General features: G+C 34.1%; 1 protein-coding gene across 1 annotated transcript in view; it reads right to left on the reverse strand.

The window, feature by feature from the left end:
• The window catches only part of LOC134718301 (uncharacterized), a 31,552-nt gene extending 13,542 nt beyond the window's left edge, over window positions 1–18,010 (reverse strand). Inside the window, exons 1-7 of the mRNA XM_063580795.1 lie at window positions 17,917–18,010; window positions 17,045–17,124; window positions 16,150–16,251; window positions 9,056–9,145; window positions 2,776–2,851; window positions 2,040–2,297; window positions 339–770 (exon numbers count right to left, since the gene is read on the reverse strand). Coding sequence (XP_063436865.1) covers window positions 339–770; window positions 2,040–2,297; window positions 2,776–2,851; window positions 9,056–9,145; window positions 16,150–16,251; window positions 17,045–17,124; window positions 17,917–18,010 — 1,132 coding nt within the window. The remainder of the gene's footprint in view (window positions 1–338; window positions 771–2,039; window positions 2,298–2,775; window positions 2,852–9,055; window positions 9,146–16,149; window positions 16,252–17,044; window positions 17,125–17,916) is intronic.
• Between the last annotated feature and the right edge of the window lie 4,233 nt (window positions 18,011–22,243).

Consider the following 22,243-nt stretch of genomic DNA (forward strand, 5'->3'; position numbering starts at 1 on the left):
GGAGATATATACTTCATGGGAAGACACTGCTAGAATGTTGCTACATAGAAAATGAAAGAACAATTGGGAAGCTGAAGTCATCTCTTTTGTCACGAACTTTTGTTTTCATCCGATCCTCATTGTCAATTTCTAGATGCAAGTCAAGATAGTAAATGGCTATATTAAATGAAACACGAAAAGAAGTGTTGTTTAGAGCAAATAATAAAAATCATTTAACAAAAAAGCCACGCATTTAAATTTGCTGTCTTAAATGTTTCGTTTCATTGTTTTTATATGAACTGAACATCAAGAATAATTCGTATCTAGGTTTAATATAATTATATCTTGACTTTACAAACCGTAGGATACTGTGTCATCTGTGTCATGTAAATTTGCTACGACAAGAAAAATTGCTTCTGAATTCAAAAACGTTTGATGTGTGTTGTAATACTCAATGTCACCAGCAAAATCCCACACTGTTAAATTTGCATAGCCGTCTTCGTCTTGTAAGTCTACAGCAGATCTGATTATACTTAACAGCTCATCCTTTGCCAGTTTAGACAACGGCGATTCTGTAATCTCCTGATAAGCAAACTGATAATTCATTTTGGGTTGAGGTTCTTCGTCATGTTCAATATTTTTGGTGATTGTGCCCTTATTATCATCTGTTGATATCTGATCTGATATCTCCAATATGTCATGCTTTGGTTTTTCTTTATCTTGATGCATCTTTTTGACAATTGACTGCAACATTCTATTGTTGATACTTGTTTCTTTCACTAATCTTGTATCTACAAAAACAAATAGTAAAAAGTGTTCATAGTATAGAAGAAACATATGGAAGTTATGATTAAACTTCACCGATTTCATATGTTATACAATAAAGAAACAATAAAGAAAACCTCGTCCACCCCTTTCTTAGAAACTTAACACATAAAACAATAATCTGTTAAGGCAACAGTTCATTCATTATCAAGAAAAAAGTAAATTAACAAAAATACCGAACTCTGAGGAAAATTCAAAACGAAAAGTCCGTATTCAAATGGCAAAATCAAAGCTCAAACACATCAAAAGAATAAGGGTATCTGCATTTACAAAATATAGATATCAATATCATTTTATTTTCATATAAAACCTTTACAGTAACAACTATCGCAGTAATTGAAATAATGAAATTACAGTAGACATAAAGTATTTGCTAAAGTATTAAATTGCCATATACAACACTTAATCCAGACATCCATCTGATTAGATATCCATCTGATTAGACATCCATCTGATTAGACATCCATCTGATTAGATATCCATATGATTAGATATCCATCTGATTAGATATCCATCTGATTAGACATCCATCGGATTAAACATCCATCGGACTAAACATCCATCTGATTAGACATCCATCTGATTAGACATCCATCGGATTGCCAAAGAGTTTATACAACACTCAACCTAGACATCTATCTGATTAGATATTTTCATTTAGTTTTTTTTTTTGCGCTGATTGGATTGTATTCTTGAGAACAATTTTTAATAAGACGTTGAAGATCATATAAACATGACATGCAGGCACTAAAAATTTATTAAAAAAAATCCTAATTACACAGCATTTTAAATCTCAAGTATAAAAGAGTACACTGGAAAACAGTATAATTATAAAAAAAAATAACATTTTTACATATAATAAAACGTATGCAAGGATAAGTTTACATAAGCATAGTCATTTTTGCGAAAAAAAATATTTTGTGATAATGTAGTAGAGATCATTAGTCTGTATTTTAGTCTAAATTACATCCAACATGCCTATCTTTAATTTCTTTAATGAAATATTGAATATTCATATTAGGTCTGAGACATACGGTTCATACTACATGTACTAAGATCTAGCAAAAATGTGTTTCCAAGAATTGAAAAATAAAAAAGAGTAAATACATAAAAACAGCATACACAGAACTTAAAAAAAAATTAAAATGATGTTTACTATGTTTAAGTTTTTCTATGATAACTTTGCAATAAATAAAACATGTAAAACGAGAGTGAGAAAAAAATCGCATATTTACCTAACACTTTATTCCATTCCCAGTTACTTAGATCTATTCGACATCTACGCCGATGAATTTCTATACCATTTGTGCTTTTTACGCTTTGTAACTCCTCCCCGAACAATCTTCGTACTAAGGAAGTCTTTCCAACAGATTTTTTTCCAACAACTATTAAATTTATATCCCGTCTTCTTTCTGAACCCGATTCAAGGGCGTTCAGATAAATGGCAATCGACTCATGATCCATCTTTTTTATTTGTTCTGGTATTTTGCTGTCTGAAATGTAAATTAAGAAATGTTTATCCTAAAAAGTCATTAGTAAGAGGTCATACTCGTCTACCGATTTATACATATTAGGTCTGAGACATACAGTTCATATTAGGGCCTTCTCAATCGATTTATGAATTTCGAACGTCACATGCCTTGTGACAGCAACTAGTAAGAATGATTTTGACGTCACATGCCTCTTCCTTGTGAGAGGAACTAGTAAAAATGATTATCCAAAATATATTCAGCATGTTGAGGAAAGTATCAATTAGATGGGAATGATTTTAAAGTTAAAGTGATCATGGTGATCTGTAATCAATCAATCTTCATCAATAGCCTACTTCACTTTTCTCATCAATTTGTTGGTTTTTTTTTTATCATTTTTCATTATAACATTATAAGCAGATATCAAGGTTTCCGTATGTTAGAAACAAGTAATTATAAATCATTTCAGCCGGTGTCTGAATAATTAACATTAGATGATTACCTTCAACTACTGGTGCTGCAGGTTCCTGTAAATGGGTGTCAGGAGTTACTTCTGGGGATGTCTTTGACATGACAGTCTACAAAAAAATATGCTATAGACTATCATGCCCCATGTGAAAACTTAATTCAGTCAGCCACACCACTAGACAACATGTCTTTTTTGTGAACTAAAACGGTTTTCAATTTAGATTTAGAGTCAACTTAAGTTTATTAAAATTATGATGATTAGTTTCAACTTCATTTAACATAAAATTTCTAGACATACGTATTACTGCTGGTTTGCTGATGAAGGTTTAAGTGTTCCTCATCATCTATTTGACACGCTCTATTTTCTCTTTGATTTTTCTTAAAAAAGCCTATTTTAATTTTCAAGTAACATGTATGGTCATTTATACGTAATTTTACTAAAAGCTGACGACTGTTATGTTTTAGGTTGGAATTGTGCAACTAGTTTTCTATTATTTTTTTGTTCCTGATGGACTGTTTTCCAGTGCGTAATTTATTATACATATTCAGGACGAATACTCAACAATAATAGATACATGTAGTTAACCTTGCACCAACATTGCAGCTATAGTAATAATTCTACAATGTCCACCCAAATGGGGTGATTGCAATGGTTGTCGACGAAGAATGGCACTTGTAATGTTTACAGAAAGTTAAATATACCTATTTAAATAAAGATGATTTAGATAATTTTGATTTTTTGGTTTTATTTCTTTTGTGAGAAGACATGACACTAGCATGATTCGTTTTACTATAGTATGTACAGCATGCCTTGTACTTTTTTTCATAAATGTATTATAATGCATCTTGTCAGCATCATATTGTTAATTTCGTGTATGTGACCAATCTCGAGGAGGTGAAACTGTATGCATATAGAGAAACTAATCTGCGCAAAGCAAGGGACAAACATTAAAAAAATAAGATGTGATTTATTTTTTTACTCAAAGTCAGAAGATTTAATTCTGAAATCACAGAATATTTCAAATTACAGTTTGACACAATAATGTTATCATTGTTGAAGGCCGTACAATATGACTCTGTGTGACTGTTGTTTATTTAAAATAATGCCACATCTCCTTATTTCGGATCTGATGGATTGATGTCTGATTTGAAATTATGATACCTGTACATCTCCTTTTTATAAGTCCGTAGAAATACCGCTTAGGACCTTCTTAGTGCACTAAGAACAAAAATGTGCACTAAGGACCTGATGGAGTGATACAACTGTCACAAAGGACATGGCATATAGAAGTAGACTTTGTAAAATTACATAATTTCAAATTTTATAATCATATCTTTTGTAATTAAGAAAGTTATTTAATATTTTATGGACACGCGCCTCAATCAGTTGATTGTCACCTGTGTAATCGATAGAAATTCACGTTCGCTCAACCCTGACCTGGTTATAATCCACTTGTATACTGATTAAACATGTAATACTATACAGTGTATGGTATTTCAAAATGTTCTGTGTTTATTTTGTATTTCTGTCTGTTATATAATTTTTTACTTCTATGTAATAGCGTATTTCTTACTCTTATTTCTTGATTTTTTTATCCTTTTAATTTCGTTTGCTTGTTTGTTACTTTAAGTTAATTTTTTGATGATCTTCGGTAAGTTAAGGTGTAACACCACTAATTCAGGCCCGGCCAGAAAGCACATACCAGAAAGCAGTTCATATTTAACACAAAATAGTTTCTACGTATGAGTGTAACTTTCAAAATATGTAGAATATTTAGGTATTTTTGGTATCAAATGAAAACTGAAGGACTGTTGATCATTGTAGAACACTTTTGGACTTCTAGTTTTGAATATTAAAAAAACTGCACCAAATTTTAAAAAGAGGGTACATTTTGTCTGTTTGTCAGATCTGAAGTACCTGTTTTGGTACATCTGAAGTTCCAGGAACCAGTTCTTTCTTATATGCCATGCAAGGTATGTTGATTTTTTCAGTACAAGACACCATAAAGTGTTGCTTTGAAATGCAATGATTGCCACTTTATTTGAACTTAAAATAAAAGAGGTGTGCCTGCTTGAAACGGAGTAATTTAACATAGAAAGCAATGGGACCATGAATTAGTGGTGTACTTCCTTAACAAATGTTCATAAAAGTTAACAACATAAGTCTTCCTCAGCATAACATTAGTATTTAAAATTATAATCTTATTTTAACTGAAATACATTACAGTAGACATTATACATTAGTAATTTTTACCAATCATTAGCATCATAATACAAATGTACAATATTTATAATTAAACATGTGAGTTTTTAGTGAGAATGTTCAATACACACTACCGTTCCAGGTTTTATGCACTTAAATCCGTAAAATTGATTTAAAATCATTTGATAAAATATTATTGCACATTTTTAAATTGTAAAATGAACTTGACATCAATCATTCATGTTAAAATTAAAATTGTTATAACCAAGAATTGACATCATTCTACAATAGATTGCTGACTAGACGAGCTCAGATTGGCCGGAAATGATTAAGGCTCTTACAGGGAACGTAACATGTATGTCGATTGGATTATGGAAAGTATCTCTTCGAGCTTCTTAGCAAAAGGTTGCAATTGAATAACAAGAGGCTCTCAAGAGCCTGAATCGCTCACCTTCATTTTTTTGGTTAAATCCCTCATCAATGATAATTTTGGCTTTTCAATTTATTTAAATGTTCTTTGAATCGTCCTATTTTCTTCAAAAGCCAAAAAAAAATCATTTTCTCCTATGTTCTATTTTAGCCATAGGAGCTATGTTTCTTGACATACAAGGAAATAAAACATCAAATTTATACTAGATACTCTGAAACAGCAGTTTCAAAGGAGAAGATTTTTTAAAGTAAGTCTGAACAAATTGTAAAAAAAAGTCTTTAAAGGGCTATTACTCCTTAAGGGGTCAATTGACAATTTTTGTCAAATTTACTTATTTGAGGATCTTACTTTGCTTAACATTTTTGCTATTAACAGTTTATCTGTATCTATAATAATATTCAAGACAATAACCAAAAACTGCAAAATTTCTTTAAAATCATCAATTCAGGGGCATTATACCTGAAAAACCAGTTACCCAATTCGGCTGAAAATTTTAGGGCAGGTAGACCTTGACCTAATAAATACTTTAACTTCTTGTCTTATTTGCTCTAAATGCTGGAGTTTTTGAGAAATAAGCCAAAAACTGCATTTTACCCTGTGTTCTATTTTTAGCCATGACGGCAATGTTTTTTGACGAAATAGAAAATAAAACACAAAATTTTATACACCCTACCATGCCTACTGATCATTCAGTTGAAGTTTGGTTGAATTTGGTTGAGAAGTTTTTAGAGAAGTTAGCAAATATGATGAACAAATTGTGAAAAATTGTCATTAAACGACAATAACCCCTTAAGGGGTCAATTGACAATTTTGGTCATATTAAACTTATTTGTAGATCTTACTTTGCTGACCATTTTTGCTGTTTACAGTTTATCTTTATCTATAATAATATTCAAGATAATGACCAAAAACTGCAAAATTTCCTTAAAATTACCAATTAAGTGGCAGCAACCCAACAATGGGTTGTTTAATTCATCTGAAAATTTCAGGGCTGATAGATCTTGACCTAATGAACATTTTTACCGCGCTAAATGCTGTTTTTGAGATATATGCCAAAAACTGCATTTGACCCCTGTTCTATTTTTAGCAATGGCCCCCAGCAATGGCGACCATGTTTGTTGATCGATCAAAACTTTGGATACAATTTATAAACTAGATACCCTAAGGAACATTCAGTTAAAGTTTGGAAGTATTTGGCCTAGTAGTTTCAGAGGAGAAGATTCTTGAAATAGTTTACCACGACAGACGACGACAGACGACGAACGCCAAGTGATGGCATAAGCTCACTTGGCCCTTCCGGCCAGGTGAGCTAAAAATGAAACATATCTCAAGTGCCGTGTGCGGGAAACCTCATGTTGAAAGAATTATGTTAAGTTTGTCTTCGAGCTTCTTATCAAAAAGTTTGATTTCAATAAAAATACATTTTTTTCTCCAGTGCCGTTTACTATCCATATCCGGTTTTGTCTATAAACAGACGATGAAATCAAGCATTCACCAATCTTAAAATAAATCAATGTATTGACTAAACATCGGATGATTACAAGTTCTTTTGGATGGTCACAAGCACTTGTATCAGAAAAAAAAATCGCATCTCTATACCCAAAAGTTAGGTTAAGTAGATATAGGAAGATGTGGTGTGAGTGCCAATGAGACAACTCTCCATCCAAATAACAATTAAAAAAGTAAACCATTATAGGTTAAAGTACGGCCTTCAACACGGAGCATTGGCTCACACCGAACAACAAGCTATAAAGGGCCCAAAATTACTAGTGTAAAACCATTCAAACGGGAAAACCAACGGTCTAATCTATATAAACAAAATGAGAAACGAGAAACACGTATATATTACATAAACAAACGCAAACTACTGTACATCAGATTCCTGACTTAGGACAGGTGCAAACATTTGCAGCGGGATTAAACGTACACTTCAGAGACACATGATATCCGGAGACCAGTTCCAGTGTGGATGATGAATAAATGACCGGGAATTCAACCTCACGGTAACAGCTATTATATTGTTAATCAGTATACTCTAGTTTGTTGTTATATATTATATTAAAGTCATATGAAACCTCAAATTAAAAAAAAAAATGATGCATATGTTTTTTTATAACTATAAGTATAGTTTTCATTCTAAAGTTTATGTACTGTCATATACTTTTTTCTGAAGAAAATTCTTTAACTTGTCCACATTTAGAAGAAGATTACTTTTTTTTAATTGCTTGATTCCAGGATGCAATTCGCCGACATATTTTCCGTATGCAAGTAACCTTAGCGTGACCTTTCTAGTAAAAATCCATCGATCGCAATACGCATCAATATGTCATTAAAATAAACTATATTCTGATTGTACATGTTATACACGTGCTCAATATCCATGCTTCTTTGCTGATTGCTTAAAATAAGGTGACAATCTGTAAACTACGGTTTCATAATACGACAAATATATGTTTAACAGTTATATGTAATTGTTATCTATTTGTATATCATTATATTTTTCTAGTATTCTAATGATAGTGCAGTGGAAGTGCATAGTGGTCATTCTTTTGAAATAATTAGTTTTTCTAATAGATTGGATTTGAGTAGGCATTCAAATTTTCCCGCAATTTTTGGAAAACCTTCTTGAGATATTCTTCCGCCAGGTTAACACAAATTTATGGTATCCTTGATTTAATATGGATAATATATTTGTAACGACAAAACATTTTCACATCATTTATCTACATGACTGTTCCTTAAAAATGATTTTCATTAATATGCATGAGTGATAAGGAATGTTATTTTGCACTTGATAATTTCCACGTAATTATATGAAATACGCCCGGTTATCAATCAAAAACTCAAGTAAAGTGGGTACAAATGTCTGCAAGAGTTTAATTTTCAATTTTAAAGTCCGATCTCGGCAAGATAAAATAAGAAAATCCATGAGCTACTATGCGAGAATCTGTATCACTAATAATTAAAAAATAAATAAATGTTGTTAAGCAAATCTCTGTCGGTTACCTTCCACATTCCACAAACTTGTCGATTTTATTAACACCTGTTGGCAAAGTTGATTCATTCGGTGAATTGGTAAAGGTTATGACCCTTAAACGTCTCTTACAAAGATGAAAAGTGCATGAAATGTTGCAAACTACTATACAAAAAGATTATATTGGAATAAACCCCTTAAAAAGCATCTAACGTATCCGAAAATCAGGAGTTATATCCAGAATTGTGCACACTCCTTTCCACCGTATACCGTGGGCATTGTATGTCCACGGCTGTCCTCAATAGGGTGGACACCAAGCCCACAGCTGTCCTCGGTATAGGGTGAGCACTAGGCCCACGGATGTCCTTGGCATAGGGTGGGCACCACGCCCTCAGTGGACAACGGAAGTGGGCGAGTGGAAATGACGGTAGTGTATATACCTAGGAGATACTAAGCTGATGACACAAAAAATAAGAGACATCCAACAGATGAGAACACAGATTTTAAACATTTGTCTTTCACATGTATGCCAACATGTATATAAGGCAACAAGCTTGGAATTGTCAACTTACATTGTTAATTGACAACAAAGACTACAATGACATTGGAAACTACAGGCAACCATTTTATTGTAATTTCTTTGTACCAAGTCTGTTTTGTCTCTTATAATCTGTGAATATCTTTTAAAGTAAGACAAGACTATTTACCTTAAGGAAGTCCATCACTTCTTCCTTCTTCCTTTTTCTCTCTTCATCATCATAGCTGCTTATTTTTACCAGATCATAAGGAGTGTTACCCTGAAATACAATCAATTAATCTTTCATTAATTATACACGTATATATCTTTTATTTCAAAAACTGTAAAACATTAAATAATAGGTAACTGTTGCCTTAATGTTAACTATGCAATGCAGAATGTTGTCTTATTTATATATACTTGAAATAAAAACCAGTGAACCTAAACTTACAACAAATATGAAAATTCATTATAAAGAGATCAATGAATAATATTTGAGATTTTGCTGTTAAAGAAATTATTGAATGATTGGTGTAGGGTGTGTTGGTGAAATGTGATAAGATGATAGTTACATGTGTTGCTGGAGTATAATCAAATGATAGTTTTGTTAATAGTGTATGATTGGTGTAAGATGTGTTGCTGGAGTATAATTAAATGGTAGTTTTGTTAGTAGTGTATGATTGGTGTAAAATGTGTTGCCAGAGTATGCTTAGATGGTAGTTTTGATAAAAGTGTATGATTGGTGTAGGGTGTGTTGGTGGAATGTGATTAGATGGTAGTAAAGTGTGTTGTTGGAGTATGATTAGATGGTAGTTTTGTTAATAGTGTATAATTGGTGTAAGGTGTATTGGTAGAATGTGATTAGATGGTAGTTTTGTAAACAGTGTATGATTGGTGTAAGATCTGTTGGTGAAATGTGATTAGATGGTAGTAAAGTGTGTTGTTGGAGTATGATTAGATGGTAGTTTTGTTAAATAGTGTTTGATTGGTGTGAGGTGTATTAGTGGAATGTGATTAGATGGAAGTAAGATGTGTTGCTGGAGTATGATTAGATGGTAGTTTTGTAAGTAGTTTAGGATTCGTGTTAGGTGTGTTGGTGGAGCATAATGAGATGGCAGTTGTGTCAGTAATGTAAGATTGGTGTTAGGTGTGTTGGTGGAGTATGATGAGATGGTAGTTGTGTCAGTAATGTAGGATTGGTGTTAGGTGTGTTGGTGGAGTATGATGAGATGGTAAATGTGTCAGTAATGTAGCATTGGTGTTAGGTGAGTTGGTGGAGTATGATGAGATGGTAGATGTGTCAGTAATATAGGATTGGTGTTAGGTGTGTTGGTGGAGTATGAAGAGATGGTAGTTGTGTCAGTAGTGTAGGATTGGTGTTAGGTGTGTTGGTGAAGTATGATGAGATGGTAGTTGTGTCAGTAATGTAGGATTGGTGTTAGGTGAGTTGGTGGAGAATGATGAGATGGTAGTTGTGTCAGTAGTGTATGATTGGTGTTAAGTGTGTTTGTGGAGTATGATGAGATGGTATTTGTGTCAGTAATGTAGGATTGGTGTCAGGTGTGTTGGTGCAGTATGACGAGATGGTAGTTGTGCCAGTAATGTAGGATTGGAGTTAGGTGTGTTGGTGGAGTATGCTGAGATGGTAGTTGTATCAGTAGTGTAGGATTGATTTAGGGTGTGTTGATAAAGTATGATGAGATGGTAGTTGTGTCAGTAGTGTAGGATTGGTGTTAGGTGTGTTGGTGGAGTATGATGAGATGGTTATGTTGTCAGTAGTGTAAGATTAGTGTTAGGTGTGTTGGTGGAGTATGATGAGATGGTAGTTGTGTCAGTAATGTAGGATTGGTTTTAGGTGTGTAAGTGGAGTATGATGAGATGGTAGTTGTGACAGTAATGTAGGATTGGTGTTAAGTGTGTTGGTGATGTATGATGAGATGGTTGTTGTATCAGTAGTGTAGGATTGGTGTAGGGTGTATTAGTAGAGTATGATGAGATGGTTGTAGTGTCAGTAAGGTAGGATTGGTGTGAGATGTGTTTGTAGAGTATGAGATGGTAGTTGTGTCAGTAGTGTAGGATTAGTGTTAGGTGTGTTGGTAGAGCATGATGAGATGGTTGTAGTGTCAGTAATGTAGGATTGGTGTTAGGTGAGTTGGTAGAGCATGATGAGATGGTTGTAGTGTCAGTAATGTAGGATTGGTGTTAGGTGAGTTGGTAGAGTATCATGAGTATGATGAGATGGTAGTTGTGTCAGTTATGTATGATTTGTGTTAGGTGTGTTGGTGGAGTATGATGAGATGATAGTTGTGTCAGTAGTATATGATTGATGTAGGGTGTGTTGGTAGAGTATCATGAGATGGTTGTTGTGTCAGTAGTGTAGGATTGGTGTTAGTTGTCTTTGTGGAGTATTCAGGGATGATTCCAGTTGTTTTCAAATGGGTCCTTTGACCATCAATATTGTGAATTTTCTCCAAATTGGGAATTTTTTTCCGCATAAATTCTATTATGAAATACTATTATTTTCCTGTAAAAACGTAAATTGTATCAAGTTTCACCTGTACCATAATGTGTGGATATACTATTTAATCATGAATGATCTATCAACATGTAAATTGTACAATGATGTATTTTCAAAAATGCTCAGACAGACGGACTCAGTGGCAGATCCAGAAATGTTCATAAGTGGGGGCCCACTTACTGACCTAATAGGGGACCCGCTCCAGATAAGCTTCAGTGATTCCCTATACAAGCAACCAAATTTTTACCCAAAAAGGGGGGGGCGGCCCCCTAAATCCCCCTCTCTGGGACTTTTGATTTGAGAGCAAGGTAGAAATATTGATTTATATTTTTTATAAACATATTATAGGTTCTGTTGAGAGATCTGAATTTACGAGATTGGCGCCCATTAAATTTATAAGTTTTACTCCCTGTTGAGGTCCGCTTTCACGTGACACATTTTGACAAAAAGCATCTATTATCGATATACTTTAACGAGATCAAATACTTCCATAGCATTTTCTTCAATTTAATTGAAGAAAATGATTACGAGATCAAATACCTCCATAGCATTTTCTTCAATTTAATTAAAGAAAATGCTATTGGAGTATTTGATCTCGTAAAAGCATATTTCATTTAAAGGTCTGCTTTTACGAGAAATAAGGTATTGACAAACGTCTCAGATAACCACATAATTATGATAACATACCTTATCTTAGCAATCTTTTGTTTACATCATTCTTATTCGGAATTTAAAACACTTTGAAGACAAATGGGGAAAATTGTAATTGCCTAAATCCATGAAATGCGTGACTGAAACAGTTCCAGAAAAAAAAATGTTTTTAAAAAAAATTCTGAATTGGGAATTTATTTTCACACAATTGTTTGGGGCTGCTGGAGGAATTGAGGGCCGCTCAGCGGCCCTCAACTATATAGTAGAATCATCCCTGAGTATGATGAGATGGTAGTGGTGTCAGTAATGTAGGATTGGTGTTAGGTGTGTTGATGGAGTGTGATGAGATGGTAGTTGTATTAGTGGTATATGATTGATGTAGGGTGTGTTGGTAGAGTATCATGAGATGGTTGTTGTGTCAGTAGTGTGGGATTGGTGTTAGGTGTGTTGTTGGAGTATGATGAGATGGTAGTTGTGTCAGTAGTGTAGGATTGGTGTTAGGTGTGTTGGTGGAGTATAATGAGATGGTAGTTGTGTCAGTAATGTAGGATTGGTGTTAGGTGTGTCGGCGGAGTATGATGAGATAGTAGTTGTATCAGTAATGTAGGATTGGTGTTAGGTGTTTTGGTGGAGTATGATGAGATGGTAGTTGTGTCAGTAATGTAGGATTGGTGTTAAGTGTGTTGGTGATGTATGATGAGATGGTTGTTGTATCAGTAGTGTAGGATTGGTGTAGGGTGTGTTGGTAGAGTATGATGAGATGGTAGTTGTGTCAGTAGTGTAGGATTAATGTAAGGTGTGTTGGCAGAGTATGATGAGATGGTAGTTGTGTCAGTAATGTAGGATTGGTGTTAGTTTTTTTGGTGGAGTATGATGAGATGGTAGTTGTGTCAGTAGTGTGAGATTGGTGTTAGGTGTGTTGTTGGAGTATGATGAGATGGTAGTTGTGTCAGTAGTGTAGGATTGGTGTTAGGTGTGTTGGTGGAGTATAATGAGATGGTAGTTGTGTCAGTAATGTAGGATTGGTGTTAGGTGTGTTGGTGGAGTGTGATGAGATGGTAGTTGTGTCAGTAGTGAAGGATTAGTGTAAGGTGAATAGGCAAAGTATGATGATATGGTAGTTGTGTCAGTAGTGTAGGATTGGTGTTAGGTGTGTTGGTGGAGTATAATGAGATGGTAGTTGTGTCAGTAATGTAGGATTGGTGTTAGGTGTGTTGGCGGAGTATGATGAGATGGTAGTTGTATCAGTAATGTAGGATTGGTGTTAGGTGTTTTGGTGGAGTATAATGAGATGGTAGTTGTGTCAGTAATGTAGGATTGGTGTTAGGTGTGTTGGCGGAGTATGATGAGATGGTAGTTGTATCAGTAATGTAGGATTGGTGTTAGGTGTTTTGGTGGAGTATGATGAGATGGTAGTTGTGTCAGTAATGTAGGATTGGTGTTAAGTGTGTTGGTGATGTATGATGAGATGGTTGTTGTATCAGTAGTGTAGGATTGGTGTAGGGTGTGTTGGTAGAGTATGATGAGATGATAGTTGTGTCAGTAATGTAGGATTGGTGTTAGATGTGTTTGTAGAGTATGAGATCGTAGTTGTGTCAGTAGTGTAGGATTAGTGTAAGGTGTGTTGGCAGAGTATGACGAGATGGTAGTTGTGTCAGTAATGTAGGATTGGTGTTTGATGTGTTGGTAGAGTATGATGAGATGGTTGTAGTGTCAGTAATGTAGGATTGGTGTTAGGTGTGTTGGTGATGTGTGATGAGATGGTAGTTGTATCAGTAGTGTAGGATTGGTGTTAGGTGTGTTGGTGGAGTATGATGAGATGGTAGTTGTGTCAGTAGTGTAGGATTGGTGTTAGGTGTGTTGGTGGAGTGTGATGAAATGGTAGTTGTGTCAGTAGTGTAGGATTAGTGTAAGGTGTGTTAGCAGAGTATGATGAGATGGGAGTTGTGTCAGTAATGTAGGATTGGTGTTAAGTGTGTTGGTGATGTATGATGAGATGGTTGTTGTATCAGTAGTGTAGGATTGGTGTAGGGTGTGTTGGTAGAGTATGATGAGATGGTAGTTGTGTCAGTAATGTATGATTGGTGTTTGGTGTGTTGGTAGGTTGAGGTCAAGTGAAAACTGTCTGACGGGCATGAGGACCTTGCAGGTACGCACATACCAAATATAGTTATACTTTTACTTATAAAAGATAATTTAACATTACAAACATTTTTTTTTTCAAGTAGTCACTGAACCATGAAAATGAGGTCAAGGACATTGGACATGTACAAAGTATGAAGCATCAAGGTCTTCCTCCTTCTAAAATATAAAGCTTTTAAGAAGTGCTTGATCACTTTCCCTATGCCGAGCTTTCTGAGATTAAAGTCGCAGGCTCGACAAAAAATAAACAGTTTTAAGGGGGCTCGCGGGTCTAAATATTTTTTTTAATTTAAAAAAAAATGGGGTCACCGTTCATTTACGCTCATAATCTGCCTTCGAAAGAAGTATACATTTTTGTTAATATCCTTTTTTCTGTTGACCTAATAGGGGAAATAGTTGTAATATCGAAATAAAAAAAGAACTAAATTACAGAAATCGCTTAAATTTTACAGTTATTTAGTTTATGTACAGCTTTTTCGAAAACAACAATAAAAAATATAGGTCACCAATGAGTAAATTTAAGATATTTCTATTTTAATGCCAAATAAGAGGCTGTCACAACGACAGCAAACCGGATTTATTAACATTTATTTGTGTCCTGACAATATCACAAGAACCATTACTCCTGAACGGTAAAAGTCAAAATCGTCATTATTGAACTTGACCTATATTTTGTCATCAGTAACAACATATAAAAATTTCAAAAGCTTTGGTTGAATGGTTCATGAGAAAATGCACGGACACCACTGGAAACACCATTTTTCAATCTTTCAAGAACCATAACTCCTGAACGGTCAAAGTCAAAATCGTCATAATTAAACTTGACCTCCATTTTGTCATCAGTAACAACATATTAAAATTTGGGAAGCTTTGGAAGAACAGTTCATGCGTAAATGCACGGACATGACTGGAAACTCCATTTATCAATCTTTCAAGAACCATAACTCCTGAACGGTAAAAGTCAAAATCGTCATTATTGAACTTGACATCCATTTTGTCATCAGTAATAACATATTAAAATTTGGGAAGCTTTGGTAGAACAGTTCATGCGTAAATGCACGGACACGACTGGAAACTCCATTTTTTAATCTTTCAAGAACCATTACTCCTGAACCGTAAAAGTCAAAATCGTCAGTATTGAACTTGACCTCAATTTTGTCATCAGTACATATTAAAATTTGGGAAGCTTTGGTAGAACAGTTCATGCGTAAATGCACGGACAAGACTGGAAACTCCATTTTTCAATCTTTCAAGAACCATAACTCCTGAACGGTAAAGGTCAAAATCGCCATTATTGAACTTGACCTTCATTTAGTTGTCAGTAACAACATATTAAAATTTTATAAGCTTTGGTTGAACGGTTCATGAGTTAATGCATGGACAAAATTTGATTGCAGCCCGCCCACCCGACTGCCCAACCGCCCGCCCGCCGTACATCCCCAAATCAATAACCGACATTTTTGTCACAAAAATCTGGTTTAAAATGGCATTTTTGCACCAAAGGCAGATAATTTGGAGCTTTATCAATAATATCTACATTTTAAAAGTCACCTTAGGCCAACAAGAATTGATTTTTTGTAATGATTCTTGTACCATAATGATAAAGTAATAACTACTTAAGGTAATAAATGAAATTTGTAATGAAAAATTATTGTTTAATTTTTTTCTGAAAATCTTATACCCGTGAGCCTCCTTAAGAAAACTGTGTTCATTCATTAAGTGTATTAATAAAAAGGTTTGTCCCTCCATGTTAAAGTTACGCACAGACTGATTTCTTCATATTTAGTTTAACCTGTTTATTATACAGGTATTTCATCATAAACTTAAAAGTTGTACTTTGTTATATTTTATCTGCAGCTGTTCACCCTCAACTATTGTATTTATATTGTAATTGTACTTTCTCTGTTGGCTTGTATTTAGTTTTTAGAGAATAAAATATCTATCTATCTAATAAGAATAAAACGGAATGTTACCTCCAATGTTTTCACCCAAGGACTGCATCCTTGATCTATTATCCATTTTGTTACATCAATCTGTCCAAACTGAGCAGCATAATGTAAAGCTGTTTGTCCAATCTATATCAATATAAAAATATAAACATGTTAATGGTGTGTGATAACAAAATCATGAGAGGAGTCAAACAATTTACCAAATGTAAGAAATATAACATTGGGTAAGAAAATATCCAATTATATTTGTGTATAAACTATGAAATGGTAGATTAAGATATATAAATTCAATGTATATTTTCTGATTCAGTGAAACAAAACAGGTAAAAAAACTAGTAAACTGTTAATTATACAAGTGTAACAAGTCAAATAATAGCAACCCTCACTTTATATAAGTCTCACAAGTATTTGTTGTCCATTTAACATGTATGATTAACAACATAATTTTATGTTGATTCAGTAGAATGATCAAAGTTTAAAAAAAAAAATTTTTTCAAGAAACATTAAAACGAGTAATATTTTCTGATTCAGTACGAAGAGACAAGAAAAATAAGACCCCACTTTATATAATTCTGTCAAGTATTTGTTATTTTTAAAAGATGTTTAACATTAGATCTGTAGAATTAACATTATCTGACTAAAGATGTTAACACAACTTTTTCTCATCAATTTCTCATTAAAATCAGATGTTTACAAAATATTTTTTTTGTCAAGACACAAAATAAAACCTTCACGATCTGATTCAGTTCTGTGTTACGAATAAAATGAGACCCCACTTTATATAATTCTAACAAATATTTGTTGTCCATTAAACTTGTCTGATTAACAACATGATTTTGTGTAGATTCTGTATAAAGTGATGTTTGGTCAGAGTAAGGTGATTATATCTATCATTACCAAGGTGGATGTAGCCTCTAACTGACTGCCGTGAGTGACCAGGTAAGTCACCATCTCCAGGTGTCCGTACACAGCCGCCAACATTAATGGTGTCATTCCATTCTGTAATATCAACATATAACAGAAATCAAAACTTGTGTCATAAACTGGACAATGTTGTGTAATAAATATAAACAAAATATATATCACATGAATCAGTGGTCAAAACTGAATAAAATGACCAGTCACACTTTTATTTATATTCTACATAAACAACAAATAAACAACATGTTTTATTGTGAGATGTCAGAACTTCCATCAGAACTGTCGGGTTAAAAAAAACACTTTTTTCTAGAAACATAAACAATATGTATATCAATGGACTCAGCTGGACAAGACAATTAAAATGAGACCCCACTTTATATAATTCTGTCAAATATTTGTTGTCCATTAAATCTGTCCAATTAACAATGATTAATAAGAATGGCAAAAGTGAGAAAAAAAAACTTTTTTCAAGAAACATTAAAACGAGTTATATTTTCTGATTCAGTACGAAGAAACAAGAAAAATAAGACCCCACTTTATATAATTCTGTCAAGTATTTGTTATTTTTAAAAGGCATTTTACATTAAATCTGTAGAATTAATATTATCTGACTAAAGATGTTGACACAACTCGTTCTCTTTAACTTCTCATTAAAATCAGATGTTTACAAAATAATTTTTTGTCAGGAAACAAAATAAAACCTTAACTATCTGATTCAGTTCTGTGTTACGAATAAAATGAGACCCCACTTTATATAATTCTAACAAATATTTGTTGTCCATTAAACCTGTCTGATTAACAACATGATTTTGTGTAGATTCTGTATAAAGTGATGTTTGGTCAGAGTAAGTTGATTATATCTATCATTACCACGTCTGTAGCCTCTAACTGACTGCCGTGAGTGACCAGGTAAGTCACCACCTCCAGGTGTCCTTCCACAGCCGCCCACATTAATGGTGTCCATCCAAACTGTAATATCAACATATAACAGACATCAAAACTTGTGTCATAAACTGGACAATGTTGTGTAATAAATATAAACAAAATATATATCACATGAATCAGTGGTCAAAAGTGAATAAAATGACCAGTCACACTTTTATTTATATTCTACATAAACAACAAATAAACAACATGTTTTATTGTGAGATGTCAGAACTTCCATCAGAACTGTCAGGTTAAAAAATATTTTTTTTCAAGAAACATTAAAACGAGTTATATTTTCTGATTCAGTGTGAAGAGGCAAGAAAAATAAGACCCCACTTTATATAATTCTGTCAAGTATTTGTTATTTTTAAAAGATGTTTTACATAAGATCTGTTGAATTAACATTATCTAACTAAAGAAGTTAACACAACTTGTTCTCATCAACTTCTCATTAAAATCAGATGTTCACAAAATAATTTTTCATCAGGAAACAAAATAAAACCTTAACTATCTGATTCAGTTCTGTGTTACGAATAAAATGAGACCCCACTTTATATAATTCTAACAAATATTTGTTGTCCATTAAACCTGTCTGATTAACAGTATTTTGTGTCTTTTCAAAATAATGATCAAAGCTAAGAAAATATCTAGTGGTATTACCGTGTAAAATGTTTGGTGTCTACCAGCTGCTTCATATCATATGAGTTGTTGTGTATAAGGGTAATATAGCAATGGTGTATGTTTGTGGTGAGTATAAGGGTAATATAGCCATGGTGTATGTTTGTGGTGAGTATAAGGGTAATATAGCAATGGTGTATGTTTGTGGTGAGTATAAGGGTAATATAGCAATGGTGTATGTTTGTTGTGAGTATAAGGGTAATATAGCAATGGTGTATGTTTGTGGTGAGTATAAGGATAATATAGCAATGGTGTATGTTTGTGGTGAGTATATGGGTAATATAGCAATGGTGTATGTTTGTGATGTGTATAAGGGTAATATAGGAATGGTGTATGTTTGTGGTGAGTATAAGGGTAATATAGCAATGGTGTATGTTTGTTGTGAGTATAAGGGTAATATAGCAATGGTGTATGTTTGTGGTGAGTATAAGGATAATATAGCAATGGTGTATGTTTGTGGTGAGTATAAGGATAATATAGCAATGGTGTATGTTTGTGGTGAGTATATGGGTAATATAGCAATGGTGTATGTTTGTGGTGAGTATAAGGGTAATATAGCAATGGATTATGTTTGTGGTGAGTATAAGGGTAATATAGCAATGGTGTATGTTTGTGGTGAGTATAAGGGTAATATAGCAATGGATTATGTTTGTGGTGAGTATAAGGGTAATATAGCAATGGTGTATGTTTGTGGTGAGGATAAGGGTAATATAGCAATGGTGTATGTTTGTGATGTGTATAAGGGTAATATAGGAATGGTGTATGTTTGTGGTGAGTATAAGGGTAATATAGCAATGGTGTATGTTTGTGATGTGTATAAGGGTAATATAGCAATGGTGTATGTTTGTGGTGAGTATAAGGGTGATATAGCAATGGTGTATGTTTGTGGTGAGTATAAGGGTAATATAGCAATGGTGTATGTTTGTGATGTGTATAAGGGTAATATAGCAATGGTGTATGTTTGTGATGTGTATAAGGGTAATATAGCAATGGCGTATGTTTGTTGTGAGTATAAGGGTTATATAGCAATGGTGTATGTTTGTGGTGAGTATAAGGGTAATATCGCAATGGTGTATGTTTGTGGTGAGGATAAGGGTGATATAGCAATGGTGTATGTTTGTGGTGAGTATAAGTAAAGAACTGCAATAAGCCATGTTTATTTTTTTCAAGTTTGCATTACCTATAAGTGTGATCTGTAATTTCAAGTTTGCATTGCCTATAAGTGTGATCTGTAACTTGTTTGTGATGAGTGTAATAATGTCATTGCTTTGTCACTTGTTTTTGATGAGTGTAATAATGTCATTGCTTTGTCACATGTTGGTGTTGAGTATAAGAGTGTCATTGCTAAGTGACATGTTGGTGTTGAGTTTAAGAGTGTCATTGCTATGTCACTTGTTTTTGATGAGTGTAATAATGTCATTGATATGTCACATGTTGGTGTTGAGTATAAGAGTGTCATTGCTATGTCACATGTTGGTGTTGAGGTAAAGAGTGTCATTGCTATGTCACATGCTGGTGTTGATTATAAGAGTGTCATTGTTATGTCACATGTTGGTGTTGAGTATAAGAGTGTCATTGCTATGTCACATGCTGGTATTGACTATAAGATTGTCATTGCTATGTCACATGTTGGTGTTGACTATAAGAGTGTCATTGCTATGTCACATGCTGGTGTTGAGTATAAGAGTGTCATTGCTATGTCACATGTTGGTGTTTAGGTAAAGAGTGTCATGGCTATGTCACAGTTTGGTGTTGAGTATAAGAGTGTCATTGATACGTCACATGTTGGTGTTGAGTATAAGAGTGTCATTGCTAAGTGACATGTTGATGTTGAGGTAAAGAGTGTCATTGCTAAGTGACATGTTGATGTTGAGGTAAAGAGTGTCATTGCTACGTCACATGTTGGTGTTGATGTAAAGAGTGTCACTGCTATGTCACATGTTGGTGTTGAGGTAAAGGGTGTCATTGCTATGTCACATGTTGGTGTTTAGGTAAAGAGTGTCATTGCTATGTCACATGTTGGTGTTGAGTATAAGAGTGTCATTGCTATGTCACATGTTGGTGTTGAGTATAAGAGTGTCATTGCTATGTCACATGTTGGTGTTGAGGTAAAGAGTGTCATTGCTATGTCACATGCTGGTGTTGAGTATAAGAGTGTCATTGCTATGTCACATGTTGGTGTTGAGGTAAAGAGTGTCATTGCTATGTCACATGCTGGTGTTGATTATAAGAGTGTCATTGTTATGTCACATATTGGTGTTGAGTATTAGAGTGTCATTGCTATGTCACATACTGGTATTGACTATAATATTGTCATTGCTATGTCACATGTTGGTGTTGACTATAAGAGTGTCATTGCTTTGTCACATACTGGTGTTGAGGTAAAGGGTGTTATTGCTATGTCACATGTTGGTGTTTAGGTAAAGAGTGTCATGGCTATGTCACATGTTGGTGTTGAGTATAAGAGTGTCATTGCTAAGTCACATGTTGGTGTTGAGTATAAGAGTGTCATTGGTAAGTGACATGTTGATGTTGAGGTAAAGAGTGTCATTGCTACGTCACATGTTGGTGTTGATGTAAAGAGTGTCACTGCTATGTCACATGTTGGTGTTGAGGTAAAGGGTGTCATTGGTAAGTGACATGTTGATGTTGAGGTAAAGAGTGTCATTACTATGTCACATGTTGGTGTTGAGGTAAAGAGTGTCATTGCTATGTCACATGTTGGTGTTGAGTATAAGAGTGTCATTGCTAAGTGACATGTTGATGTTGAGGTAAACATGGTAAAGAGTGTCATTGCTATGTCACATGCTGGTATTGACTATCAGATTGTCATTGCTATGTCACATGTTGGTGTTGAGTATAAGAATCTCATTGCTATGTCACATGTTGGTGTTGAGTATAAGAATGTCATTGTTATGTCACATGTTGGTGTTGAGTATAAGAGTGTCATTGCTATGTCACATGTTGGTGTTGAATATAAGAGTGTCATTGCTATGTCACATGTTGGTGTTGAGTATAAGAGTGTCACTGCTACGTCACATGTTGGTGTTGAATATAAGAGTGTCATTGCTATGTCACATGTTGGTGTTGAATATAAGAATGTCATTGCTATGTCACATGTTGGTGTTGAGTATAAGAGTGTCATTGCTATGTCACATGTTGGTGTTGAATATAAGAGTGTCATTGCTATGTCACATGTTGGTGTTGAGTATAAGAGTGTCATTGCTATGTCACATGTTGGTGTTGAGTATAAGAGTGTCACTGCTACGTCACATGTTGGTGATGGGTATAAGAATGTCATTGCTATGTCACTTGATGGTGATGAGCGTAAGAATGTCACTGCTATGTCACATGTTGGTGTTGACAATAAGAGTGTCGTTGCTATGTCACATGTTGGTGTTGAGCATATGAGTGTCATTGCTATGTCACATGTTGGTGTTGACTTTAAGAGTGTCATTGCTGTCACATGTTGGTGTTGACCATATGAGTGTCATTGCTATGTCACATGTTAGTGTTGACTTTAAGAGTGTCATTGCTATGTCACATGTTGGTGTTGAGGTAAAGGAGTGGTCAATGAAAGTTGTATGATCAG

Source organism: Mytilus trossulus, chromosome 5, assembly GCF_036588685.1.
Source record: "Mytilus trossulus isolate FHL-02 chromosome 5, PNRI_Mtr1.1.1.hap1, whole genome shotgun sequence".
Classification (NCBI taxonomy): Eukaryota; Metazoa; Mollusca; class Bivalvia; order Mytilida; family Mytilidae; genus Mytilus; species Mytilus trossulus.